This window comes from Lathamus discolor, chromosome 9 (genome assembly GCF_037157495.1).
Source record: "Lathamus discolor isolate bLatDis1 chromosome 9, bLatDis1.hap1, whole genome shotgun sequence".
Lineage (NCBI taxonomy): Eukaryota > Metazoa > Chordata > Aves > Psittaciformes > Psittacidae > Lathamus > Lathamus discolor.
In genome coordinates, this window is record NC_088892.1 from 22,481,286 (window position 1) to 22,507,171 (window position 25,886).

At 48.4% G+C, this 25,886-nt stretch overlaps 1 protein-coding gene across 5 annotated transcripts in view; it reads left to right on the top strand.

Annotated features, from left to right (window-relative positions):
* Positions 1–4,775: 4,775 nt before the first annotated feature.
* The window catches only part of KLHL13 (kelch like family member 13), a 61,468-nt gene continuing 40,357 nt past the window's right edge, over positions 4,776–25,886 (top strand). The window contains exons 1-3 of one of the 5 annotated variants that reach the window (XM_065689482.1): positions 4,891–4,913; positions 15,179–15,243; positions 21,290–21,348. In XM_065689482.1, coding sequence (XP_065545554.1) covers positions 21,329–21,348 — 20 coding nt within the window. In that variant the 5' untranslated portion in view covers positions 4,891–4,913; positions 15,179–15,243; positions 21,290–21,328. Of the gene's footprint in view, positions 4,914–15,178; positions 15,244–21,272; positions 21,349–25,886 lie in introns of those variants that run through there. The other 4 variants (XM_065689481.1, XM_065689483.1, XM_065689479.1 and 1 more) reach the window with 4 other exon arrangements.

Here is a 25,886-nt window from a genome sequence, read left to right on the forward strand (position 1 = left end):
CAGGGAGAGGTTAATGTGGGATGAGCACTGAGCTGCCTTGTCCTGCTCTAGCAGCAGTTTCAAAGTGCTGGGTTACATGATAAAAGCTTTAATCATTGGAGAAAACAGGGAGGGATAAAAATAGCCCTGGATGCTGTAACGCACTGGGGGACATCTGGGTACATGAGTCACTTTTAAGCAGAGAACTGATTTTGAAGGAGCAGGACCTCTGATGTTGTTTGTGAAACTCTCACAGATGGGCTTAATAGCAGGGGAAACAACTCGAAAATCGGTTGAATACAAGCTGGCAGGAGGAGCTCTCTGTGTGCTACAAATACATCTGTTTTGGCAGTGGGGATTCAAGGGAAGAGCATCCACATCTGACTTCCAAAGGCTCACTGAGTACTTATTTTTGTCAGCCAGTTTCTCCTCGGGGAATCGTTACGGGAAGAACATCCTGGGGGAGCCGAGCAGTATCTCCACAAACTCCTGGAAAGACAAGCTGTGATTTTCAAGAGGAAGCGTTGGAAAAGGCACAATGAGTGCGTGCCCAGTGCTCAGATGGGGCTGGCTTTCCATGGGCCTATTTTTCCCTGTCCTCCCTTGGGAATCAGTCCCCAGCAAGCGCCTTCACACGGACCAGGGCCCTTGGACAGTCCGACCCAAAGGCAGAGCCGGGTGTTAGCTGAGCAGTGTGGCAAAGCCTGCCTCTGATTTCCCAGCTCTCAAAAGGTTTCTTGTCACTCGGAGGTGTCAGCATGTCTCCTGCTGGAGGTGGGGCTCATCGCCCCAAAGACACAGGCTCCTCTTGCTTTGAATTCAGCTTAAATCAACAGAAGTAAAGAGCGTCTCCCTGCGAGATTGCAGGGGAGCAGTGCAGCAGGGAAACCAAAGCAAGGTGGTAACGTTAGTGACAGCTTTCGGGCAGAAAGGCCCCAGAGGTTGTGCCTTTGTCCTAATTTTACACTATTGGTTTCATTCCTTGTAGCCTGAGAAGTGTTATTACAAGCTATAAATAGCTACGACTGAGAACGGAGCAATCGCTTTGTCTCTTCTACAGCACAGATAACTGCGGAGCATGAAGCAAGAATCCCTTGAAATACTAAGCAAAACTAAATGAGGTTTGTTGATGCTTGGGAACCCAGTCACAAACACATCGCACAATGATCTCTTTATCTATGAAGAAATAACTTCACAAAGAAGCCCTTCACTGTGCTCCTCCAGCACGGTTCAGCCCCAATAGATGCACCTCAATCTGCTGCAGGACAGAGCCGGACCCGTGCCCCCTTGCTTCCAGGAATACTGCAATGAAACCACTGCATTTTACCCTATGGAGACTTGGAACTTCTCCCTGAAGCATTGCTTTTGGAAATGCCCACTGGATAATCCCACGTTGTTCCCCTGACCAGGCTCAGGAGTAGCTTGGGTGGCACTTTAGATGCTTTCCTGCTGGGGGAGCTTGGCTGATGAATGGAGCACTTCCACATCACTGACAGTTACTAAATTTGCTCCTTTTGGAACCTTTGAGCTGTTTTTTTCTCCGGGACAGATTTATTAATGTGGTTCCTGGCAGCAATCAATAATTTATTTTATATTCTTTGTGATCTCTGATTGGGAGTGAACCTAAAGACGGATCGCTCGGGTAGAAGAACTATTGATTGCTGCAGAAAGCCCAGTTACCAGCTCACTCTGTGGAGAACAAGAGAGCGCAGTTGCTCGCACCAGTGTGATGCTGGGGGGTGGTAAGAGGCAGCTCTTCTGCCAGGATGTAGCTGGGCTCTATCAGAACCAGCTTTGGTCAGACCCTGGGACCCTGCCGTGAGTGATGCTCCTGAGGTCAATGGGGGTGTTTGCACAAGGCAAGCAAAATCTGGCTTTTCAATGCTTTTTCTTATGATAGTCAAAATAATCCAGGGCAGAAGTCTGTATCTGTGTTGGTATCAGGGTGAAAACTGGTAATTTATTGGGACAGACAGGGGTTGTTAACCATAGTGCTGCTTTTAAGGAAACAAAGTGGCATTGCTTTCTTCTATATGGAAAGAAACTCCCAGGTACCGAGCTGGCATATGGATGGTGCTCTGTTGCCCCATCAAAAGCCACTGCTCTCCCTGTTGCTCCAGTGGGAATTACGTCCATAAGCCGTCCATCTGGCACAGGCCATTCTGCATCCTGGTTGAATTGTGTTGGCTGGAGCCATTTCCTCCACTGGCATTTGTTTCTTGTCCGTCCCCACCTGTGGGAATGGGAAGGAAAACGAAAGTGATCTTCTTTATCCTGCTGCCTTCCAGGCAGGATGAGAAGTGCCGAGCTCCCTGTTCCCTCTTTCTCATAAGCCAGCCCTGCACCACCAGTTTTAGGAGTCAAAAGCAAGGTGATTTTACTGAAGTTTGGGAATTCTTCTGTAATTCCTGCCATGCTCCCAGATCTGACCAGCACTCAGAAGAAACTGGAGTTAATGCCATTTGTCAGCCGGGAAGAAAACCATATAAGCATGCAGTGATAAATGGTTTAGCCAGGAGAATACACAGCCTGCAGAGCTGCAAGCAGTTTATCTGCAGCCACCAGTAACCCTGTGCATGGTGCTGCAATTATCGCCCAAACTAGAACCACAGTGGGGGCTTGCAGGAGAAGCCTCTTCATCAGGGGCTGTAGCGGTAGAACAAGAGGCAATGGATTAAAACTTGAACAGGGGAGATTGAGATGAGCTCTTAGGCAGAAGTTCTCCCCTGTGAGGATGCTGAGGCGCTGGCACAGGGTGCCCAAGAATATGCTCTGGCCCTCTGCTAGTGGTTATAATAGTCTCTATAAAGCTATGGATAATGTAAGGATGTAAGTGCCTTATTTAGGTCAGATACTGCCTATGTAGCTGCTCTGTTTAATTTTCCAGCCACTCCAAGTCCCTGGGGCTCTTCCTGCTCTGCTTGCAGTGGATGGCCTCCTTTCTGCCCGAACGTTAGTTACGGGCTGTGCTCCCGGAGGCACCCTCCCTGATTTCCCATCTTTCCTTCCACTCCTTTCACATATCACTTATCTTTCCCAGCTCATAAGGCTCGGATCAATTGTACCTAGAATGTTTTCTGCCTTTTTTTACCCCCACACATGATGAATTTTAATGCTCAGTGGCCAATATAATTCCCTCTTCCTACATATGTTAATCTTCTGAGTGCACCTTTCCAGTGGGATGCTCCATTTCCATTGGAAATGTTTCTCTGTGAAGAGAGACGATCTTGCAGCTGACTTCTTCCTATTCTGCTGTGATTTTGCCTGGCAGGGAATGGCAAAGAGCCTGTGATTCTCTGCTGCTCCAATAATTATCATGTCCATGGTGGGAGACTCTATGGAGGGCAAAGAGAGCTGAGGCATTAACAGTGGTACCAACAAAAATTAGTCTTTAGGTTGGAGTTTTACGTTTGTGGAAGTGGCTGTGGATGGTGAAACAAGGTGGAAACCGAGGATGCACACACAGGGCCTATCTGTGTTGTAGTTGTAATGTAAATGCTTATGTGTGCCAGCACGTGCCAGGCAGTTATGTCCTCTTCCAAGCACAGGGAAGAACTCTGATGTCTCGTGGTTTAAAGGCAATGGCTCTGCAAGGAGAGGCTTTTCAAATACCCCTTTCATGAAGCTTTATTACCTCTTTTAGTGCTGTTTTCTGCCCAAGTAGCCATGGCCTGGGCTTGCTGAACTTCAACTGAGCTGATCCTGCTGTGCTGGGCTGGGGAGAAGGATGGTGCCGATTTCTCTGCCCTGAAGCATGGGGAGATGGAGTGGGACAATGCAGCAGAGCACTGCCGGGACTGTGAATTTCATAGAACCACAGAACCCCAGCCTGGTTTGTGTTGGAAGGGACCTCAAAGCTCCTCCAGCTCCAACCCCTGCCACAGGCAGGGACCCCTTCCACTGGAGCAGCTTGCTCCAAGCCCCTGTGTCCAACCTGGCCTTGAGCACTGCCAGGGATGGGGCAGCCACAGCTTCTCCATTCCAGTGTTGAGGCCAAATTTCCCTCTGGGGATTTTTGTTTCAGTCACCTCCCTGGGGACATTTCCAATTCACACCAGGGCCAAACAGCAAGAACAGGACCTGGGCACGCTCTGCTCATAGGAGACTTTTTACGAGGCTTCACCAGCCTCAGCAAACATGATTTATTGCTGCTCAGATCCCTTCCTCCCTCTTGGAGGCTGGAGTAATACTCACAGAGCCTCTCCAGATGGTTGGCGGGCGAGCAGCTTCCGTCAGCATGTCCTGGCCTTCAGGATGGGATGCCAGCCTGTGGGAACAGCCACGAACAGGCTGTCTGCGCTCAGCACACGTTAGTTTTTACTCCAAGTTATTACAATTACTTGGAAAAAACAGCTCTGTAGGATTTGTTGCACATTAATGGGGACCAGGGTGGTTAGTGGGCTTTGGAAGTGCCCCGCCTATGGCTGGAATCAAGCTGGAGTTAGAGAGCTACTGAACCCATCCATCCATCCATCCACCCACCTGTCCATCCACCCATCCACCCATCCATCCATCCACCCATCCACCCACTCATCCATCCATCCATCCATCCATCCATCCATCCATCCATCCATCCATTCACCCATCCACCCATCCATCCACCCATCCATCCATCCATCCATCCATCCATCCACCCATCCATCCATCCATCCATCCACCCATCCATCCATCCTCCATCCATCCCTCCCTCCCTCCCGCGGGTCTCAGACCCCGCCCCCTTCCCCATAACCCCGCCCCTTTCCCCCCTTTAACCCCGCCCCCTTCACCGCCCACCCGCCCCGCCTCTCCTCACAGCCACGTGCGCATGCGCACCGCCCGCCCGCCATGTTGGCGCTGTCGGTGACGCGCTGTGCCGGGGGGCGGTACCGGGCGCGCGGCCGCGCTCGGGACTTCGGGGACGCTCCGGAGCGGGGCCCGGCGGCCGCGTCCCGCAGGTGAGCGAGGGGCACCCTGCGGCTGTGCCGCGGCCGGGGGCCGCTGTGTGCTGCGGGGCCTGTGCGGGGCGGCGGGGCTGCCGGGGGGTACCCGGTTAGCGAGGGAGAGAGCCGGGGGGAGCGCCGGCAGGGCCGCGGGTCCCGGCGTGCTCCGGAGCGGGCTTTGTGCCGCGGAGAGGCGCCTCCGGCTCCGCTCCTGCAGGCATTGTCCCGGAGCCCTGCAGCCGCGGTCTCCGTCCCGCGGCCCCGTCTGCTGCCCGTGTGCATTGTTCCCGGTCGCTGCTCGGCTGGTCGAGGTCTGGAGTTTAGGGGCTTGGTTGTGAGATGCAGCCATTAGAAACAGGGATGTAATGCAGGGTGTAATTAACTTGGTGGTTTCCTCTTGTCCCTGTTCGCATCAGATTTAGGCCACGCTGTGTTTGACTCGGGGCTCGCTGCTCAGGACTTTGTGCCTATGAGAAGCGCGGTGTTAACTCAGGAGAGGTGGGAGCCGCGGCTCGGGTCCCGGCTGCCGTGCGGGAGGTGCGGGGAACGTCGCTTGCAGGTCCGTGTGGCAAAGGGCTCTTTAGCTCGGGGCTTCGGAGTGTCAATGAAACTGATGCTGCCCTGGCCCTGCTGTGAAGTCTGCTTTAGAAATGTCTCTCCTTTAACTGTGGCTCATACATTTGAATAGAACGCCACGGAGGAGTTTCCTTATTCTTTCCCCAGTGAGCTGCAGACAGAGATAATGGTAATGAAGAACCTTCAGGGCACTCTCCCCACTGCTGTGCTTCCATGCAAAGCCTGTTCTGCAGTCTCCTTTAATACCAGAACACGCTGCAGAGAGGTGATAGTAAAAGACTGTCGTAAGTGTGGGTAGTAGCTGGGGTGAAATGCCACCCTGAATGCACTCTGTGATCCCTGTGGGGCTGGGATCGTGCTTCTAAACAGTTTCCTTCCCATCTGAAGTTCAGACCCATCGCAGTGAGCTCCCAGCATGAATTAGCACGATGCTCTGCCTTGGCTTGGCACCAGGGCTCCCACATGGATTCAAGTGGCTTTGCCCCAGCCAGCAGTTATTTATTATCATTTGAAAAGGTTTCTTCTGCCGTTCTGTGGGAGGTTCACTGAGCCGAAGTCACCTGAGGCTGCAGCTCACCTGTATTTACTCTGCTTCAGTGATAGTGGCTCGGGGACTTGAGTGCTTTGTGGTACCCCTGGCACATGTACTGGGGATGAAGCAGATCACTGAACCTGCCCCGCCAGAAAACAGGGCCATGCACAGACTCCCCGACCCAGCGTGTGCCCGCAGTAAGAGCAGAGCATGTCCATGGGAGGTGATGGGCACTGGGATCATCTCAACCAGCCTGTCAGCATTTGGCTTGCCCAGAGAAGGGAGTGTGTTAGCTCATACCGCTGCAGAGGCAGTGTGTGAGGTTGGTGATGGATCCTTCAGTGAGCTCTAAGGGGGCTCAGAGGGGGGGTGAATTGAAGCTGCTGCAAACAGGGCTCTTGGTCTGGCACATGAGCTGCAGAGAAGCACATGGGGTTGAGCATACAAAGTGAAGCCTTGCTTCCCCCTGGAATTCCAGTAACCTTAAGTGTGTGGGTTTTCTTTCTTTTGGTTTCCAAGAAGCTCAAAATGTTGGAGCCCCTAAAAATAACCCCCAAATCAGCAAACTGGTGGAGTGTATCTCAGTATAACGTAGTACTTGTCTGTGTTTCCTTGGCAGTGGTGATGAAGCCCGGGATGTCTGGATTCCCCTCTGCTGTCTGAATTCAAAGTACCAATGTTGTGACCTCAAGGGCTGTGTGTTCATAGTGTGGGCCAGCTATTAGGAAGGGTTAATTAGTCCACACTACAAAGAAACATGTTGGTAGAGACTCTGAATGTGCAATGGGTACTGCAGGGAGAGTTTCTGTGAGCTCTACTGTATCACCTCCACAAGCACCACAAGCAAAGCTGTCAAAAATGCTCTGCTTTTGCATGGTTGTCCCATTGCTGGGGCACCTCTGATGTGTAAAACCTGCTTTTTGTGTCTTTACTCTTTTAGTTGATCTGTCCATGCTGGCAAAACTTAATGTGGCAGAGAATGACCTATAGCAAAGCATTTACTGTGGCTTTCCAGTGCCTGAAGGGGCTACAAGAAACCTGGAGAGGGGCTTGGGACAAGGGCCTGTAGGGACAGGCCAAGGGGAATGGCTTGAACCTGCCCGAGGGGAGACTGAGCTGAGCTCTTAGGCAGAAGCTCTTCCCTGTGAGGGTGCTGAGGCGCTGGCACAGGGTGCCCAGAGAAGCTGTGGCTGCCCCATCCCTGGCAGTGCTCAAGGCCAGGTTGGACACAGGGGCTTGGAGCAAGCTGCTCCAGTGGAAGGGGTCCCTGCCCGGGGCAGGGGTTGGAGCTGGAGGAGCTTCAAGGTCCCTTCAACCCAAACCAACCTGGGATTTAAGATCTCTCCGCCTCAGCGTGCTCCCTGTTTGGCTGTTTCACTATCCATAGTAAACCACTTTTCCAGTGACTCTTACAGCTTATGAAAGTTGACTTTGGTGGCCTGGGGCTGGGTTCACAGGGATGGATGCCTCTATCACAGATCTGGCGCAGTGTGTGTGCATGCCAGTGTGAGTGGGAGGTGAAATCATTACTGCATGGGGCACCATGTGTTCTGCTTTCCTTTCCAGGTTCTCTGCCCTCAGGTTTTTGTATTCCCAGTGTTTTGTGTTGTCAGAGCACTGGAGGGAAACATCTTCATGTTTTTAACTCTTTGTGATACAAAAGGTTTCTTAAAGTTGGGAAATCAGAGCTTTATGGAGAACTCAAATGCAACAGTGTGGGGGAAGTTTCTTTTGGTGTATTTGCTCTCCCAAAGCAAAGTGTCTTGGAAAAACTAGGAAGTAAAGAAGCCATGTTGAGTTGTGGTCTCTGGAAGACAGGGCATGTGTTCAGTGGGCATTCAGGGTTACCGAGGAACTTGCTGGTTTTGGGTGGAAGACACATAGTGTGGGTAGCCTGAGTCCTGTGTGGGCAGGACCTGAGGAGGAAACAAGCTGTAAGTGCACTGAGATACAGGGAATTGCTGTGTGTGACCTGAAACTGGTGACGGGAGTGTTTCAGAAGGGGGTTGCTTGAAGATACCTTTTGGCTGCTGAGGTAGGAAGGGATCTGCTGGAACCCAAGAGGAACTTGCAAGTGTAAGTCTGACTCCTTTAATCAGCCCGCGTGTTTCAGAATACCAACAGTAAGGGAATTCAAGCGATTTCCCATGTCCTACAATGAATTTGATGACTTCCATGTGTGTTTCGAGCTGCTCTTTTAGAGTGAATCAGGTGTACTCATCTTTTGAAGAGAGCACCAGTTACTGATGTGTATTCTCAATGGTTTTGCTTTCAGCTTGCTGTGGGGAATCTGTCATTTAGTTTCCTTTGTGGGAACAGTGCTTCCTTGCAAATACTAATGGCTCTGGTCATATGATTTCTTGAGGCTTTTGTTCTGTCTTCTTCTTTGTGGCTGGTGCAGCTGCTTGGTGGTGTGTTATAGCTGCAAAATGTGAGAGATGTTTGGCAATGCCAACACTGTTCTGCTTGGTTTCTTTCATATGAAATATCTGCTGGTACAGGTGAAAGTCGCAATGAAAACAGACCATGAACAGAAGTTTTGCTTTCAAAGAAGTTCTTGGAGCTTTTGCCCCAAAGTGTAGTTGCTGAGATGTGGGGAAAAACTTAAAACCTTTTCCCATTTCAATCTTTGAGAGCATCAGCGTTACCCAGTGCCCTGTCAGGTCATTCGTTGTGCTGTTCCTTTCCATGGGCACTTGCTCTGGGGGTGCCCAGCCAGTGATGCACATGGAGTCACAGCCTGTTTAGGTTGGAAGGGACCTCTAAGCTCATCCAGTCGCAACCCCCTGCCACATCCCTCTTGTGCTGCTGCCCCAGAGCTGGATCAGGACTGCAGGGGGGATCTCCCCAGAGCGCAGCAGAGGGGCAGGATACCCCCCCCCCCTCCCCCCCGAGCTGCTGCTCACACTTTGGGGGGGCAGCCCAGCACACACGGTCCCACCTCTCCAACCTGTCCAGGTCCCTGTGGATCCTCTCCCTAAACCACCAATGTTTTGTGCATGTGGCTGGGCCCAGCAGTGGAACCGGTTGTCAGCAGCAGGACTATTACCCACCATGCCAGACACCTGCAGCTCCTGCTTGCTGGTTGTCTCCTTGCTTGTCCTGCCTCTCTGAGTCTGCTTGCCTGGAGGTGGGAGGTATAAGCTGCTTTAGGACAGAGGTCCTGCCTAAGCTGTTTCACCTTGTGAGAGGAAAACCGCTAAAGCATGTGGGAATGTGTTGTGGAGGTGCGTGGTTAAACCAGGGAGGGGATGGTTTGAGTGCTTGTCCTGGCTCTGAGTTCTTTAACTGCTTTAACAGGTATCGCAGTGCTCAGCATCTCCGTGTGTTCTGAATGTGAATTTCCATCTTTGCAGGGAAGCGAGGGAGAGCTTTGTTTCCTTTGTTCTTGGTGAGGGGAACAGCTGGAAAGGGGCAGGTTTAACAATCTGTATCCTTCAGAAATTGCAGACCCGGATTTAGCAACACAACAAATGAAAGCCGTGATATGTTGTAAACCAGCTTAGTTACACCTGCATCTGGTCCTGTGCAAACTGTTGTTATGAGGAGGGTGAGGATCCATGTCCTGAAAAGAACAGATCACAGTTTGAGGTGTATGAGTGGTGATGCTTAGAGACTCCTGTGGGCTGAAGAAAGCAAGGAGAAACACCTGAGTTCTGACCCAGTTCCTGCTTCCTGCCTGCTCTTGGGATCTCCATGCGAGTGGTCTGTGCTAGTTTCAAGTTGAATCCGTTCCACGTGCATTTCATTTACCATCGTGGGAACTTTGATTCTTTTGAACACTGACCTTATCTGATAACGCTCATGTGAAATACCCGGCAGTGTGTGAAGATGATGATCTGAAATACCCAGCAGGTTGTTACTGGAGTGGCACAAACCCCAGCTCTCTGAAGCTGAAGCTCTATTTCTGTTACACATTCTTGTAGCACATTTTCTGTGTGTTCAAACAATTCTGTAAGAAATAAATGGAAAGAATTTCTTTTAAATTTGAAACTTCTTCATAACCTGGATAGATGGAGAATGAAGCAGAAGATTCACACTTGGAGGGCAGAATCTGATGCCAGAGGCTCTGGAGGTGATTTGGTGCTGCAGGAGCCTCATCTGCTGCATCTCTGGGTGGTCCTGCCTGGTACCTGAGCTCCTGCTGAGCTCCCTTGGCAGAGCTGCTGTGATTGCAGGGTGATTTCTTTCATGCTCTTATCTCCTGGGAAACTAACCCACTCAGTAACGTTCAGATCAGGCTGCGAACTCGCCCCGTGGCTACACCTTGCTGTTGCTCACACAGGTAGAAGCAGGAATGCCATGGCTGGAGGTGAGTGGAGGGAAAGCAGGACTGCTTCTCCCAGCAGGTCGAGAATGCGATTGTAGTGATAGGACAAGGGGTGATGGCTTTAAACTTAAATAGAGGAGACTGAGCTGAGCTCTTAGGCAGAAGCTCTTCCCTGTGAGGGTGCTGAGGTGCTGGCACAGGGTGCCCAGAGAAGCTGTGGCTGCCCCATCCCTGGCAGTGCTCAAGGCCAGGTTGGACACAGGGGCTTGGAGCAAGCTGCTCCAGTGGAAGGGGTCCCTGCCCGTGGCAGGGGTTGGAGCTGGAGGAGCTTTAACGTCCCTTCCAACCCAAACCATTCTGTGATTCTATGATGCATTGAACGCAGCGCAGCAGGACCAGGGCAACGTTCCCAAGTTTCCAGATGCTTTTAAGAGATGCTCCTGCTCCAGCTCACCTTTCACCTGTGCAGAAGCTGAATGATCCATGTAAATTCATGCTTTCAGTAAAATCTTCACATGAAAGCATGACTTATGCACTACAGAAAGGTGAGGGGAAAGCTTTTTGTCTCGCCTCTGGAGGACTTGGAACGTTGGCAGATGCTGCCTGGCTCCTGAAGGAAGCCATGCAGGAAACATGGATTGCTCTTCTGCCTTGAATACCTTCGGCTGCTCAGTGCTTGGCTTAAGTAGCTTCAGTGTTAGGAAACGGGCATGGTTCTGGGCAAGTTTATGGCTGCCCACAGGTTTGGAATAGAGCAGAGGAAGTGAGTAGCACATCTGTTATTTAAAGCCGTGGCACTGGAATCCTACAGACCTTGGCATCTATTCTGTAGCTATATATTTTTTTAGAAGCTGATTATCCACCGTGGTGCCAGAGTTGTAGAAGACTTGTATTAATAGCTTATCCCCCTCCCTGATCATCTTTCTGCTCACTGCTAGTGGGTAACATTTGAAGTAGTAGCAACTCCAAGCTAAAAAATACATACGTGGTTGTATTGCTGCTCTTAGCAACTATATTTTATTGCTTGTTTATGTGGGAGGCTTTTAGCAGGAACAGAACGTAACCAGTTTTGTTCTCTTGCATGTTGAATTTGTAATTTAGCAGTGATGGTATATCTAGCAATTTAAGCAGGGCTCTTGTGTTTGCTGTTCTAAGCATGTTGCTATACAGTGGAATGAAAATATTTCCATCAGGGTATGTGCCCTATGAGATATCTTATATAAATTAAAGACTGCAAACTTACACGTTCAAACTGGAAGCTAGGAATTAGACATTTGAGCTACAAAAGAATCAAAGGGTAAATCTATATAATGCAGCAATCCTGAATCTGGATTTACTCGGTGACTTGAGTTGCTGCACGGTGCTCCCTCGATGGCTCTGCACCTCTGAAACCCGGCATCACATTTACCCCTGAATCTGACAATTTTGCCTTTAATGCCCAAACAGGAACTTTAGAGGGGAGCAGCAGTGAGAGAACCATGGTATCAGCTACCCTGGTGTTGGTGGAAGAGGCATTACCTCCACCTTGGTGGTGGTGCTGTGTGCTGACAGAGCCTGGCTCCTCTCTCTGCAAGTAGGCTTATCCTTTTCAGAACTGGTGTAAGAGCTTCTCTTAATGGAAGGTTGGCTATGTGGAGGGGTTTGCTGTGGGGCTCTAAATGGACCCTGGAGGTGGAGACCCTGAGGTTTTGCTTTCCTTAAGCTTCGTTTTTTGTCCTTAATCCTCTTGCTGATCTGTGTACCTGGTGGTGTTTAAGAGCCACAGTCATGGACTGAGAGCTTAGTGTGATGCTGCTTCGCTTGCACAGAAGAAAAAGCTGGTTTCTGCTCCCAAATCTTGTTACACTGCTGTAGTCTTCCTTCACATTTTGTTTTCCTGGGGTTTGTGGGTGGGATGGGTGCAGTAATACAGCCCAGCTCAGTAAGCGCATAGTCTGACTCCAGCCTCTGGTGATGGCATTTTGATCTTGCAGGACTTGTAGCCTTAGGACAACACGATGCATGTCGCCAGCATCTCTTGCCTTCCTGCAAGGGCAGAGGCTTGCACACAGTGTGACCATAGGTGCTCGTGTGGCTGTCCCAGCACAAGGAGCTCTGAGAGCTGGGTGAAATGACTGCCCTGGAACAGGCTGAGCAGATGCAGGCAAGGCTTGTCCTCCTCTTAGAATTCATTCCTTGGGTGACACAGTGTGCCAATGGCCCTTGTTTCTTTCGGGATGCTGCCAGGGGCTTCTTGTCTGGTTTTGCTGCTGGCCATCATTCCTGGTGTGTAGGAGGAAATGTTTCAGTAAGGGGGCTGTAAACCTTGCCTCTGGCAGCTTAGGCACTTATGTGAGCTCTTCTGCACAATGCCAACCCAAATAAGATGGAATGGTTTAAACAGCCTAAAGAATCATTCTCAGTATCAGTTGATCCTGTGTAACTAGGTTAGATAGTCTCTGGGAGCAGGTCTGCTGGCAGCCTTGTGCCATGGAGCAGGGACAAGCAGCTGAAGGTGCTGAGCTCTCCATGGCCTGGATGTTCCTAGAGGAGGAGATCCAAACCCAGGGCAGAGGGCCACAGCCTAAAATGCTTCTCAAAAGGCAGCAATGTGGCTTCTGCGAGGATGGGTGAAGTCAGAGCATCCCAGTTCATGATCCTCCTAGGGAATGAGTGTATTTCCTGCTTAGGCTGTAGTGACCCGCTGGTGTGGAGTGAAAGAAGAAGCGGTTAGGTTTTGACATGCTTTATGGGGCTGGCAGTTGTGCTAATGCTCTTCCAGCAGTGCTGGCGGGTGCTGTGGGGTTGCTGGCGAAGAGGCCTGTCTTCCCCATGGAGAAGCCTGGGCTGTGGTTATCACCAGCTCCCATTATTAGTTCAGGTCGTTTATTCATTAGGAAAATTAACAGTAGGAGGGGGTTTGGCTGGGAAGTGTGAATGTGCCAGAGCAGAGGTTGCATGGCAACACTTCACAGTTCCTAACCGGGAGTCAGGGATAAATAATGGTGGAAAAAGAAATGGGGGGAGGAGGAAAAAAGAGTGGGCTGGAGGAGAAAACGCTGTCTTTGTATTGACTTTACTGTGTCAGGGCCATCCCAGATGTGTGGAACAAGCCTGACATTGTGTGAGGTTTCCATCACCCAAAGCCTCTCACAAGCCCTCCAGTGTGGTGCTGCATGCGTCACTGGAGCAGCCTGCTCGGCCCTGCAGGGATGCAGGTTCTGCAGAGTGCCCTGCCAGGGGATGGGGGGGAGGCTGGGACCTCCTCCTGCGTTTAGAGGGCTTCTTGCCATCAGAAACAACTTCCTAACTTCTTGTGTCTCTGGTTTGCTTCTGGGTAAGAGGCTTCTGTGTGTGTCACTCCTGACACCTTAATACTTGAATTCTGGAACGTGGGTTTTTCTGATGGCTCTGTGCATAGGTGGGCATATGCAAACAGCCAAATAATCTGACACTTCAAGGAGGAGCATAAAAGGAAGAAAGCTTCATGAAACAGGCTGCAATAGCCTCACAAATCTTAAGGTAACTCCTTTTGGTTTTGGCTCAGAAGCTTGAACATCCCATAGTGCTTTTTATCTGATACTGTCGGTTAATCTGTGGTTTCCTGTGTAATATTGCTGTTACGGATGGTTTATCGTTTGGCAAGGGCTTGACACTGAGGAGTTTGTTCATTGAGTTATTCCAGCAGCGACCCTCGTTTGCTGGTGCTGCCTGAACGTGAGCAGATGGGATGCTTCCGTTTAGAACTGCAGAATCCTTGAATCACCCAGGTTGGAAAAGCCCTTTCAGCTCCTCCAGTCCAACCGCTCCCAGCACCGTCAAGGCCACCACTGACCCATGGCACTGAGGCCTCATCCCCACGGTGTGTGAGCACTTGCAGGGCCGGTGCCTGCAGCCCTGCCCTGGGCAGCCTGTTCCAATGCTGAGCACCCTCTGGGGCAGGAATTGTTCCTCAGCTCCATCTGAACCTGCCCTGGGGCAGCTTGAGGCCGGTTCCTCTTGTCCCATCCCTTGTTCCTTGGGAACAGAGACTGACCTCACCTCACTACAGCCTTCCTTTAGGTAGTTGTGGGGTGTGCTAAGGTCCCCCCTGGGTCTTCTCTTCTGCAGACTAAACAACTTCCTTCTTTCTGGAGCGCAAGTGCAGAGGAAGCAGAAGCAATGGTGGTGTCACCAGTGTTTCCTCACTCTGCTTTACGTTAGAACAGTTGAACACATGACAGCCATTGCAGGTAACAGTGCAGATACTCGCTCCCTGCGTGTTGGGGTAACTGCCTGCTTTTTCCCTTGTCAATGGGACATGCTGTGTTCCTGGCATTAAACAGCAGAGCAGTGGCTCCTGCCAGATCCTGCAGCTCCGTGCCGTTCCAAGCCCATTGTGCCTGGTGCTCTTCCTGCAACCTCAGCCGATGGCTTCCAGTGCGAATGCAGCAGGGGGTGAATGTCTGAAAGCTTGGCTTAATGTCATGATGAAGGAGTTGCTTTGTTAGGACTTGTCCCTCCTGTGACTTGTGTGCGTACAATGACTTGCATGGAATGGTGGCTCTACTGCTGAGATACGGACTGAGTAGCCTGAAAGCAGAAATGAGCTCTGAGTTTCTTTCTTCTGCACTATTGTTAAAACTGGTTTTTATTTGAAGCTGTGGTCTTGCAGAATTGGGTCTGAAACACTCGGTATATACATGGGAAAGAGCAGGGTGCCACAGCTCTGCAGTGAGTTATGTGAACTTTCCCTCTAGGCAAGAAGTGGGGCTATCCAATTTTCCACTCACAGCAGAGATGGAGCTCAAAGAACTGCAGAAGCCAATAGTTAACTCTGTGGGAGATGCTGTACCCTGCAGTTCTTTACAATAACAACTACAGTGAATAACAGTGTGCAAATGTGTGTGACAATGTTTTTTCTTTTCCCGAACCTTGTTCTAGATGTCAAAATTAACCTGGACCACTTGGGAATGGCGAAACATAGCCCTGGGATCCTGCCATGAACAGTAAGAAAGTTGAGATGCTTTGTGTATGCAAATAATAATGTTTTCTAGTGGCTAAACCCCGGTGAAACTGTTCCTGTTCCATTAACGTAACTGGGCAACAATTTGTGTAGCTGAATGTGGATGTGATCCCAGGTTTTCATGCAGGAAAGAGGCAGTGCATCAGTAGAGGGAGCGCTGTTTGGGAAGCAAAACTGGGAAGGCTTTTAGGGAGGAAGGCTGCTATGGTGCAGTGTTGTCCTGTTCCTGCTGCTTCTGGATCAGCTGCTGTTCGACAGGAAGCCTGGCTGAGTAGGTCTTTGTCTGACCTTTCATATTTGATTTCCTTCTCTGAAACTTAGGATTCAGTAGATGTTCACTAAATGGTTCATCTATCAAGAAAGCTGCCACCTTTAACAATATCCTCAGGTGCTGGTAGCATGAAGCTTTCTAGTTTGAAGGATACATAAATATTTCTGTATGTGCATGCTCTGTATTCCTTATATAGCCCTTTGCAGATGTTGCAGGAGGCATCCTTGCATCAATTGAGGCATTGAAAATGATTCTGCTGATTTTTGCCAGTACAAAATAGATGACTTAAGAGAGCCTGTGGGGGTGAGTAGTGTGCTGGTAAAGCGCAAATGTTCAGCAGATGCTGTTGATGCTGTTTGTCAGCCTTGGCTAGAACAGAAATGAGAAGGTTTTTGTATTGTTAAATATCATGATTTGGAAATAGGCAATTGGAAATGAACAGCTCTTGGGAACTCTTGTATCTACACAGCAGTTTAATGCTTAACATGCAAATGTTCAGATGAGGAAGATTGCATTTTCTTTTGTAGAGCTCTTTGACCGTGTTACTGAATTCTTCCATGGAACAGTGTTTTACCCAGGACTGCCTGCCTGCCTGCCTTGTAATGTTCATGGCTTGAAAACCTGAGCCCTCTCCTTTGATGAAATACTGTAATTGGTTAATTGCTGGGGAGCAAAATGTGTGGCCTCAGGTCAGTTGTTGGAACAATCGATAATGACCCAGGAAGCTGTTCAGTTCTTTGTACACACTAGTGTATGGAACACAAGGAGATCCTGTAAGGCTGTTGGCTTTCGGCTTCTTGAGAAGCTTGTCCAGATTAGCTGAGAAGGTAAATGTATGTATTTGTAGGCTTTTGAGTGGCTTTGAAATCTTAGCAGAATGCACTTAAAGCTTCACTTGACTTTTCCTGAGCCTGGATGGACTGAGCTGACAACTCAGACTGTGCATTCATTCCTTTAAAAGCATCCTGTTTAGCAGCCTTCACCCTTTGAAAGGTAGGGAGGGAACTTGGCTGCTCACAGGTTTGCTCTGAGAAATCCTTGCGATTCTTGTGGAGTCAAGAACAAATGTAACGTCAGAGAATAACTGTGCGTGTGCAGTGTGGTGAAGAGGAGTTTTAAGGGTGGAAATGATTCTTGGTACAAGTCAGGACATCCAGAATGATCTTGGGCTTTTTGTTTCTTGCCAGTCAGTTATCTTAAAGTTGTCTGGCTTTTGGCTCCTCTTTTAGAGGTGGTTACTGGAGCCAGAAGAGCTGGGCTGCTCTCGTCCTGGTGTTCAAGGTCCTCGTGTTTGGGAGGTCCTTAATGTCTGTTTCTAGGATGAGTAGCATTAGAAATCCAAATCTCATCTTGGCTTTTAATCCTGTAGTGTTAGAACATGTCCACATGCTACCAAGTAGTAAGCTAAATCACCAGCATGTGAGATACATCTTACTTAGCTCTCATGGCATTGTAAGCCGGTGAGCAGTGTGTGCAATGCTGGGCTCATGACCTGGTGTTTCCTGCATTATCAGTTCAGTGGCTGTGTCCTCTGAAGGTATGCTCAAGATAGCTGTTAGGAAGCAAAGGAGAAGTGATGCCTTTTGAGTTGATCTGCAGCCTGGTGTTCCCTGAGCTTCCACCTTCACCCACTAACAGCACTCCAGAGCCAGTAACTTGCTGACAGTGATGGGTGTTTGGGATCATGCTGACTAACCTGATCCAGAAGCATTTTTCCCAGGCCTCTATTTGCATATGTAGATCTTTTTTCCCAAGGAAGTGGTTTAGATGAAGCCTGCAGGTAAAGGATATGGCGATGGAAGTAACAGCAGGTGGGAAACCTCAGAGTTCAGTGGAAAGTGATTCCAAGGTGCCTTGTCACATGGATACTTGAATGGTAGCTCGAGGAAATACCATGGATTTAGCTTCTGAGTGAAGCAGGTGGTGATGCTCTGGTGTGTGATATAGGAGAGGGGTACCAAAAGGTTTTACAGCAGAAAATGGGAAAATGGGCTCTAATGTTGTGAGCTTCTTTGCTGTTATTGTTAGGTAGGGTAAGCTGGCTACCCAAAAGTCACTTCTGAACACTGGAAGATTCAGTTTACTGGAGTGTTTGTTATTTTACTAAGAAGCTTCACAAGATTTCGCCTCCTGCTGTGATGTTTTCAGGCTTTTCATTAACCCTTGCAGAGCAGTGTTTAGTTGATGCCTCTCAATCTGTGGCATACACTCCCCAGGAGCAATCCATGTATGCTACGAGTTGTATAGAGTTACAAAAGTATATATATAAAAGTATAGAGTAACTCTATACTTTCAGGGCTCTTGAGAGATTGTGATTGAAACCCTTCATCTGGTCATAAGCCCAGAGACAGAAGCCCACAGGGCCTTCGATAGAGGAGTGGCATGGAGGATGCTTGTGATGTAGTCTGGATATGAACAGGCTGGAGAGATGGGACTGTGTGAACCTCGTGGAGTTCAGTAAAGCCAAGTGCAAGGTCCTGGGCAATCCCCAGCACAGACACAGGCTGAGGGAGATGGGATGGAGCCACCCTGGGGAGAAGGACTTGGGGTGTTGGGTGAGGAGAAAGCTCCCCATGACCTGGCTTCAGCTGCTGTCCCCTTCTCCTTTAGTCCAGGCTGGGATTGCTGTGTGTGGAGCTGCTCTTGTCTGTTCTTCCCCTGAGGTTGGGTTTTACTGTTCCGTTATTGTGAAAGCTCCCAGTGTTGAGAGCGTCATCTAGGGGCACCCGCTGTGGCTCAGCCTTTCCCTGCTGCCTGTGGTCCCTTCCAAACTGCAGGTGTTTTCCTTGGTGTGATGTATAAGCAGCATATTAATGCTTCAGGCTTCCTCAGGGAACTTTCTCCTGCTCTGTGAGTGAAGTGCTATACTGAGGAGCTTGTGTTCTGTACACGAAACATTACTGAAGACTCCTAAGCCTGTATGAACACGCTGAAGCATTTTTATTGTGCTCCTGAAATAGGTTGAGTAATTTTTATTGAGCGTATTTTGGAAGTACATTAACAAAGGTCGTGGTGTAATTGCGGTTCGCGAGCAGGGGAGCATTGCTTTTTCATGGGCAAAACTTCTTCACTTAATACAGTGACTAAATCTCCATTAGGATAAGATCTGTTCTGCTACCTGGAGTTGTATGTCAACAGTTTATTGACTTCCTTTATGACACTGAGGTTTTCCCAGTGCAGGAGCTTGGTTGACTGAAGCGAAGCGGTAGCTTCAACTGGGTCTTCTGTAGTCTAAGACAAGGGGTTTGGTTTGTGTGGGGACTTGATGTTTATTGAAAATGTTGAAGTATTTGTATACTTCTAGCTTGAGGCTGGAGAATAGTAGTGGTTTTCCTTGTTAATTATTGATTATCAGGTGATATTTGATATATGTTAATGCTGTTGTTGTGCAATGCAGCTCTGCCTGTTATAAAAGCCTTGAGGCCATGCTAACATCCAGAAACGCGTCCAAAGTTCAGGCTGACAACTGCGTATATCAGGCTATTCTACACCCTACTTGTAAGATAAAAATGCCTTCTTAAGCATGTATTTAGAACCAGATTGTTGTAGGATCCCAGCCTGGTTTGTGTCGGGAAGGACCTTAAAGCTCCTCCAGCTCCAACCCCTGCCACGGGCAGGGACCCCTTCCACTGGAGCAGCTTGCTCCAAGCCCCTGTGTCCAGCCTGGCCTTGAGCACTGCCAGGGATGGGGCAGCCACAGCTTCTCTGGGCACCTTGTACCAGTGTTGTAACAGCAGCAACAAGAGCAACACCACAAACCAGGGACCTGAGGAACTTGCAGAGCAGTGAGAAATCCATTTCCCAGCTCTGGGCAGGGGGAGGTGGGTCAGTGCTGGTGATCAGGTGTGTCCTGTCTGTGGGTGCAGTAAGTAGCTGAGCAGTTGTAAGCAGAGGTGTGAATGTCTCCTGTCCGGGTACTGGGCATGTAGAATCAATGGGGAGGATGTTAAAGGTGAAAGTTAACTCTTAACACCACTCTTCAGAGGATGAAAAGTTTGCCATGGAATTTGAACTGTCTGGATTTTGGTGGTAGGGAGACCTCGTAAATATTCCTCATGCAGCTGCTGAATTTTGTACTTTATTGGAAGAAAATCCATCAGTTGCCAGTTGTAGAACTTGAGTGCATCAGCTTGTCCATCCTTTCCTATCTTGGGCGCATCAGCTTGTCCATCCTGTCCTATCTTTGGGCACATCAGCTTGTCCATCCTGTCCTGTTGGGTGCATCAGCTTGTCCATCCTGTCCTATCTTTGGGCACATCAGCTTGTCCATCCTGTCCTGTTGGGTGCATCAGCTTGTCCATCCTGACCTATCTTTGTAATCTTTGGTCTCCTGTGGACAGGAGAAAGCAAGTGTACTTGTGGCATTTCTCATGATTTTGTACTGCAGCCCAGCCACGTGGCTCCAGAGAAGCTGTTTCTTTGCCTCACTAGCAGTGGGTTTATACAAATGCCCCAAAAGAAGGCATTCGGCTTTCGCCTTGCAGTGTATCTGGCTCAGCTTTCTCTCCTTAGCAGAGTAACGTGAGCAGGTAACAAAAGCTGTTCTGCTATAAAACCTCATCCCGGAGCAACCTTCAGGGAAGGGGGGCCATGCACAGGTAGAAGGGTTTTCAGTGTAGCAGCTTCTGTTTTGAAACTGGGCATCAGGATTAAAGTTGTTAGAGGTAGTCCTGACTGTATGTGAATAGTTTGGCCAGTCTGATGTGTTCAGCAGCCTCTGGAAGAAGGTGAAACTGATCTATTTGGGAATTCAGGTCTGGTTTCGCTGGGTACAGCACAAATTTATTGTGACCTACTAACACTTATTTAGTGTTAGTGATAGGATGCGGGGGGATGGCTTGAACCTGCCCGAGGGGAGACTGAGCTGAGCTCTTAGGCAGAAGCTCTTCCCTGGGAGGGTGCTGAGGCGCTGGCACAGGGTGCCCAGAGAAGCTGTGGCTGCCCCATCCCTGGCAGTGCTCAAGGCCAGGTTGGACACAGGGGCTTGGAGCAAGCTGCTCCAGTGGAAGGGGTCCCTGCCCGTGGCAGGGGTTGGAGCTGGAGGAGCTGTAAGGTCCCTTCCAACCCAAACCAGGCTGGGGTTCTGTGATTCTGTGTCTTGCAGCACTTGCTGTTAGTGATGTAGCCTTTCAATTTGGTGACAACTTTCTCACTGTCCGATAAGTGGAAGTACGAGTTCACAAACTGGGATATAGTCTGTAGTCATTTGGTTTAGGTAATGGCTGTGAGATATCACACTCTTGAGGCACAAACATATGGAACAAGGGTTTTTTTTTATCAGTTCCATTAGATCTTGAAACTGGAACTCATTAACATTTTGGCCTCTTCTGCACAGATGAATGTGGTTACCTCTTGCACATAAATAATGAGCTGTAAAGGTGGCTTGAATGAGCCGGAGCTTCCATTTCAGTGAACTGTCCATGGGATAGGCAGGCTCAGGAGCAACTGGGTTAAACCAGGAGATTATTAGAAGAATCTAGGGCATGTGCTCCCTGTTCCCTTGATTGCTTTTCATAACTCAGCCCTGATCCCGCAGGCGGAGCAGTGGGATACATGCAAACAAGCAGTTTCCTTTCTTCTGTGCTCCTTTATCTCTTGTCATTTTACTGGCCAAAGTGAAGAGGGGGAAAAGCCATGTTGTGTGTCAATGCTTAGGATGGATCTTGGGTCCTTTTGAGAGGATCCATGGGGGCTGAGAGGCAGAGGCTGTGTCGGGCTGGCTATGACTCTGCCTCAGTTCTTTTCTGTTTGACCGCAGGTGCATGAGAAGCAGAGGAGGTATTTCCACGTACCAGAGATGATGTGGAGAGACACTTTGTGAGTATCTGATGGGGGCTTTCTAAAAAGCCCAAAATGCCTGTGTGGGAATGACCATTCTTTTTTCCCCCCTGACTTAGAATAACTGTGCAACTTGTCCAACAGTTCCATCTGGGTCTAGATTTGCGTCTAGAAAGCTGTAAATATGAAACCCTCTATTTCGACAGTCAGCTTTGTCTGTGGTTTCCAGGAAGAGCTGGAAGGCAGAGCACTAGAATGTGAATGGCTTCAGAACTGATTAACTGTGATGCTGGCGTGATTTTTGCTGTTGACTGCTCAATGTGTTCTAGACAGAGTAAACCCCCTGACATTGGGTAGATGGGGAACCTGTATTAGGGTTGACTTGGTACTTACAGAAGCTCCTCTGTGAAGTTAAAGGTGCTGCCCGTTCTACATAGGAGGTTATTGGCACTTTCTTGTTTAATTTTGATTGGAAGTCTGATACATTTACTCTAAAAGAGATGGAAATAGCACTCAATAGCAGCTTTCCTGTCCGCTGGAACACAAAGTTATTCTGGGAGCACACACTTAAACTGCGTTCCCAAAATACCGCAGGGAAGGAAGGACCTCTATGACAGAACATAACTGTAGCTAAAGAAGTACTTAAAGGATTTACTTCTGTGGAAACAAGGTCATTTTTATGATCACAATTAGATGATGCAATGTCTTAGTTGTCAGATGGACTCCATAAATAGGCTGGTTCTAGTGCTGTAGCCTCATCAGCAACCAGCTCTCTCCTCTGGGGCAGTTAGTCCCAGTGCACAGAGCAGGAACAGTTGGGATTTAAAGCAGTGTGTTATTTTAGGATTTTCCATGATAGTCTTCATGCTTATTTCATTTTTTAAGTATAATACAAGTAACACGGTCTCAAGTGCTTTCTTTTAAACCATAAGCTTTGATACTCTGGAGCTACTGCTTTGTTATCCAGGATAATGGTGCCTTTGTGGGCAGCTTTTCAAAGTGCTTTTCTTGGCACTGAAGAGCTCGAGTTAAAGAACTGCTCTTACCTTGGGCTCTTCCACTTCCGATTTTAGTTTGCATTTGCAGTATTAATCCTACACCAGGAAAATGATGTGGTGTTTTTAATTGAAAAATAGACTTTTTTTGTAATAGACTCGGAATTGTTTAGTTAACAACTGCTTAAACTGCTAGGTAGGAACCAGTTTGGGTTTTAAACACGGAGTTTGCCTTTTTTGTGACCTAGATCTAAGGAGAAGGGGTTTAAGTGGTTTTTTAGGCTTCCCTCATCCTGGAGCCCTTTGTGTAGAGATGGTTTTGTGATTTAGTAAGTACTTACAAAAAATCATCCACAATGATGAATTTCCTCATTGTGGGATGAGGTTCTGCATGTGCAAATAGGGGCTGGTAGTTTGTCTTCCTTTCAGTCAAGAGGAAAATCTGCTTCCAGACAATATTGGCTTGTACTCCTCTTTCTCCTGGCTCCCTCCAGGCTCTGCTTGCCAGTTCAGGAAGGCTGTGGGAGGATTTCTTCCTAACTGTGTCCTGGCCAGGTGCTGGCTTCTTTATGAAGCAGCAGGAGAAATCCTTGTGCTGATCCAGCTGACTTAGCCAGGAGACAGTGTCCATTTGATCCACTCTGACCTGGAGATCACTGTCCGGTGCCTGAAGTGCAGGAAGACTTTGCCACCCTTGGCTGAGTAGCAGTGATAATGGGGAATATTATTTAATAATGTAACTTCTAGGAATAATGATTCGTATTTGTAATAAAATTAGGTTCTGCGATACCTTTTGTGAGTGAGCAGAGCAGTGCATTAGTGGATTCTTTGGTCATGGCATGCATTGTTCTTATTTTCAGATTCTGGTCAGGGCTCAAACAATCCCTGCATCATCTCCTGGGCAGAGCTTTCTTCTGCAGCTCCCCTGGTCTGTCCCTGAGAAAGGCTTGTTTTGGCAGTAAGTCAGGCAGGATTTGCTTAGGGGGCTGCTTCCTTTGTGGATGACACTGTTCTCATAAGAGTCTGTGTTTAAATTGTCCAGACTCACCAGCAGAGATTTCTGCAGTTAGCAGTGAGGGGATGGGACCAAAGGCTTGGTTTGCTTCAGTTGCTTTTGTTTCAAATTCCTAAGCCGCTTCCTTGGGACAAAGGAGCTTTTTAATAGCCCAGAAAAAATGTTCATCAAGCTCTTGCTGTAGCTTTCTAGAAGGTGTAAGGGGGGGAGGAAGAAAGTAGAGGTTGTGTGGCCTGATCTGTGCAGGCTTGCAGAAGTTTGCTGTACTTTAGACAGCTCCAGTGGTTAGATGGGTGCATGTTTATGTGCTGGCTGGGTGTCACCCTGCAGAGCTTGGAAGAACTTGCAAGTGAGCAATAACTTCCTTTTGTTTAATAAGGTATCTTTGTCATTGCCCCATCCCTGGCAGTGCTCAAGGCCAGGTTGGACACAGGGGCTTGGAGCAAGCTGCTCCAGTGGAAGGGGTCCCTGCCCGTGGCAGGGGTTGGAGCTGGAGGAGCTTTAAGGTCCCTTCAACCCAAACTATTTCAGGGTTTTGTGTTTATCAGCTTCATAAAATTGGAACTTGATTGATCTCCTTCTTAATTATTTATTTTTAACAAGAAATAGTTTAGGTATAAATGTTTCAATTATCACCCTCACACCTGAAATATTTCCATAGTGATGCCAGAGTTACTGATCAGACAGAACAGATTCCTTTGAGTATATTTACAGATGTTAGCTCTATGTGGTAATTTTCAGAACAGGCTCTGAAAAATAGACCCCCCCCTTATCTTGTGGGGCTGGCATTGGAGTTGTACAGATGGCTGCTCCTAAGGACCTTTTGGATGCACAGCAGTCAGCTCTTTACAGGCTTCAGCATATGGCTTGGGCAGGTTGTGCTCTGATGCTTAAGGGAGCGGATAAGGCTTATGGCCAGTGACACCCTCTGAAGAGTGCTTCTGGATTTGCCTACATTAAGGCTCCTCTGTGTCAGTGTTAGTAGCTGAAATAACAGGTAATGTCTGCCTGGTTTCATGAGTTCTCTTGGGGCTGTTACAAGGGTGAATATGGGTAGTTTGAATAGAGCTTACTCCTTGGTGGAGGTGCAGGAACTGATTTCTCACTTCTACATGATCATAACCTTGGCTTTAACCTCTGTGGTGTAATATCTGTTTCTGTGAAAGGTATTTATACAGTTACATACAGTTTATGGGGTGAAATTGTTATTACCTGTTGCTGTTCTTATCATGGCTATTACTGTGCACTTCTGCTTGTGTGGTGTTTCTGGATAGAAGTTGAAAAATGGTTTACCTTTTGAATGCTCATGCAGAAGATTTAAAGAGCTTAAAATACGTACTGCAACTTAGTCTACGTAGTTAAAAAGTGGCTTTGATAATAAAGTGAGAATGTACAATGAAACTTTTCCCATTTAGTAGTATTGTCTCCTGCATTCATAAACTTCAAACAACATGAATTCCTTAAGTTTGTTGGATAATATTGAACTTAGAATTGTGGAAGTAAAGTACTTGGCCCAAAGCAGGGATGCACACCCATCCCCTGTGCCGTTTTCTTCCTGACAGGCGGAATGAGGGTGCCTTGTTCTACTTGACATCTGCCCAAGTCTGAGTGAGTCCAATTTGTACCATAGCAATGGGCACTTGAGCTGTGTCCTGGGTAATCAGCACACGAGGGGTGTATGTGACAAGCTGGACACTGGAGGGGACACTGTATCTCAGCTATTCAGTTCCCTTCTGAATGGGCTAGTATGTTCTGTTTGCTTTGCCTGACATAAAGCTTGGTCCTCTGAAAAGAGCTGTCAGTCAGCAGCTGGTTTCTTATCAGGGTTTTCCCTGCTAGTGAGGAGAAGGTGGGATCCAAACGTTGCACGTCCTGTTGTATTCCTGGAGACAACACAGGTGTTTCACTGCTGGATTGCTTCTGCGTGCTGGATTTTGTTGCATGCAGTGCTTATCTAACCAACCTTTTCTCAGAGGAGTTTGTTTCACCAGTGTGAATGTATTTAGTATAGGTGATGAATGAGCTGGAATATGCTGAAGTTGTAGCCATAGGTGACTTGGGCTTGATGAAGGGTGGCACATGTGGGTGACATGGAAGTCCTCAGAACACTGAAGATGTGGTAATTCTGTAAGGACTCAAGCATTCTAAGAACACATCCAATTGATGAGAAGTTTTTTGGCCATCTAATAACCTGCATCAGATTTGGATCCATCTTGCTGTAAATGTGTGAGAATTCACATTTGGTTCATTGTGCAAATCCAGGCAGTGATCGGCTGACCTGCTGTTCAAAGTAATATTTCATTTACAGCAGTGTTTTGCTGCAGCATCTCAGTGTTGCAGAAACTCTGCTTTCTGCTGCCTGGCTCTTTCAGGGCAGTGGGTCGAAGCTGGCATTGCCCAGTGCCCTGACCTGGTGCCACATGTAAATGTGGATGAGGTATTGTCCTACGTGTCACTTGGTGTATGAGCAGACAGGGCTGGTTTTAGATATTAGTTACATCAAGTTTCATGTATGTTCACTTTGAAATGCAATAGCGAGTCTGTTATTGTCAGACCTGTTGCTCTTG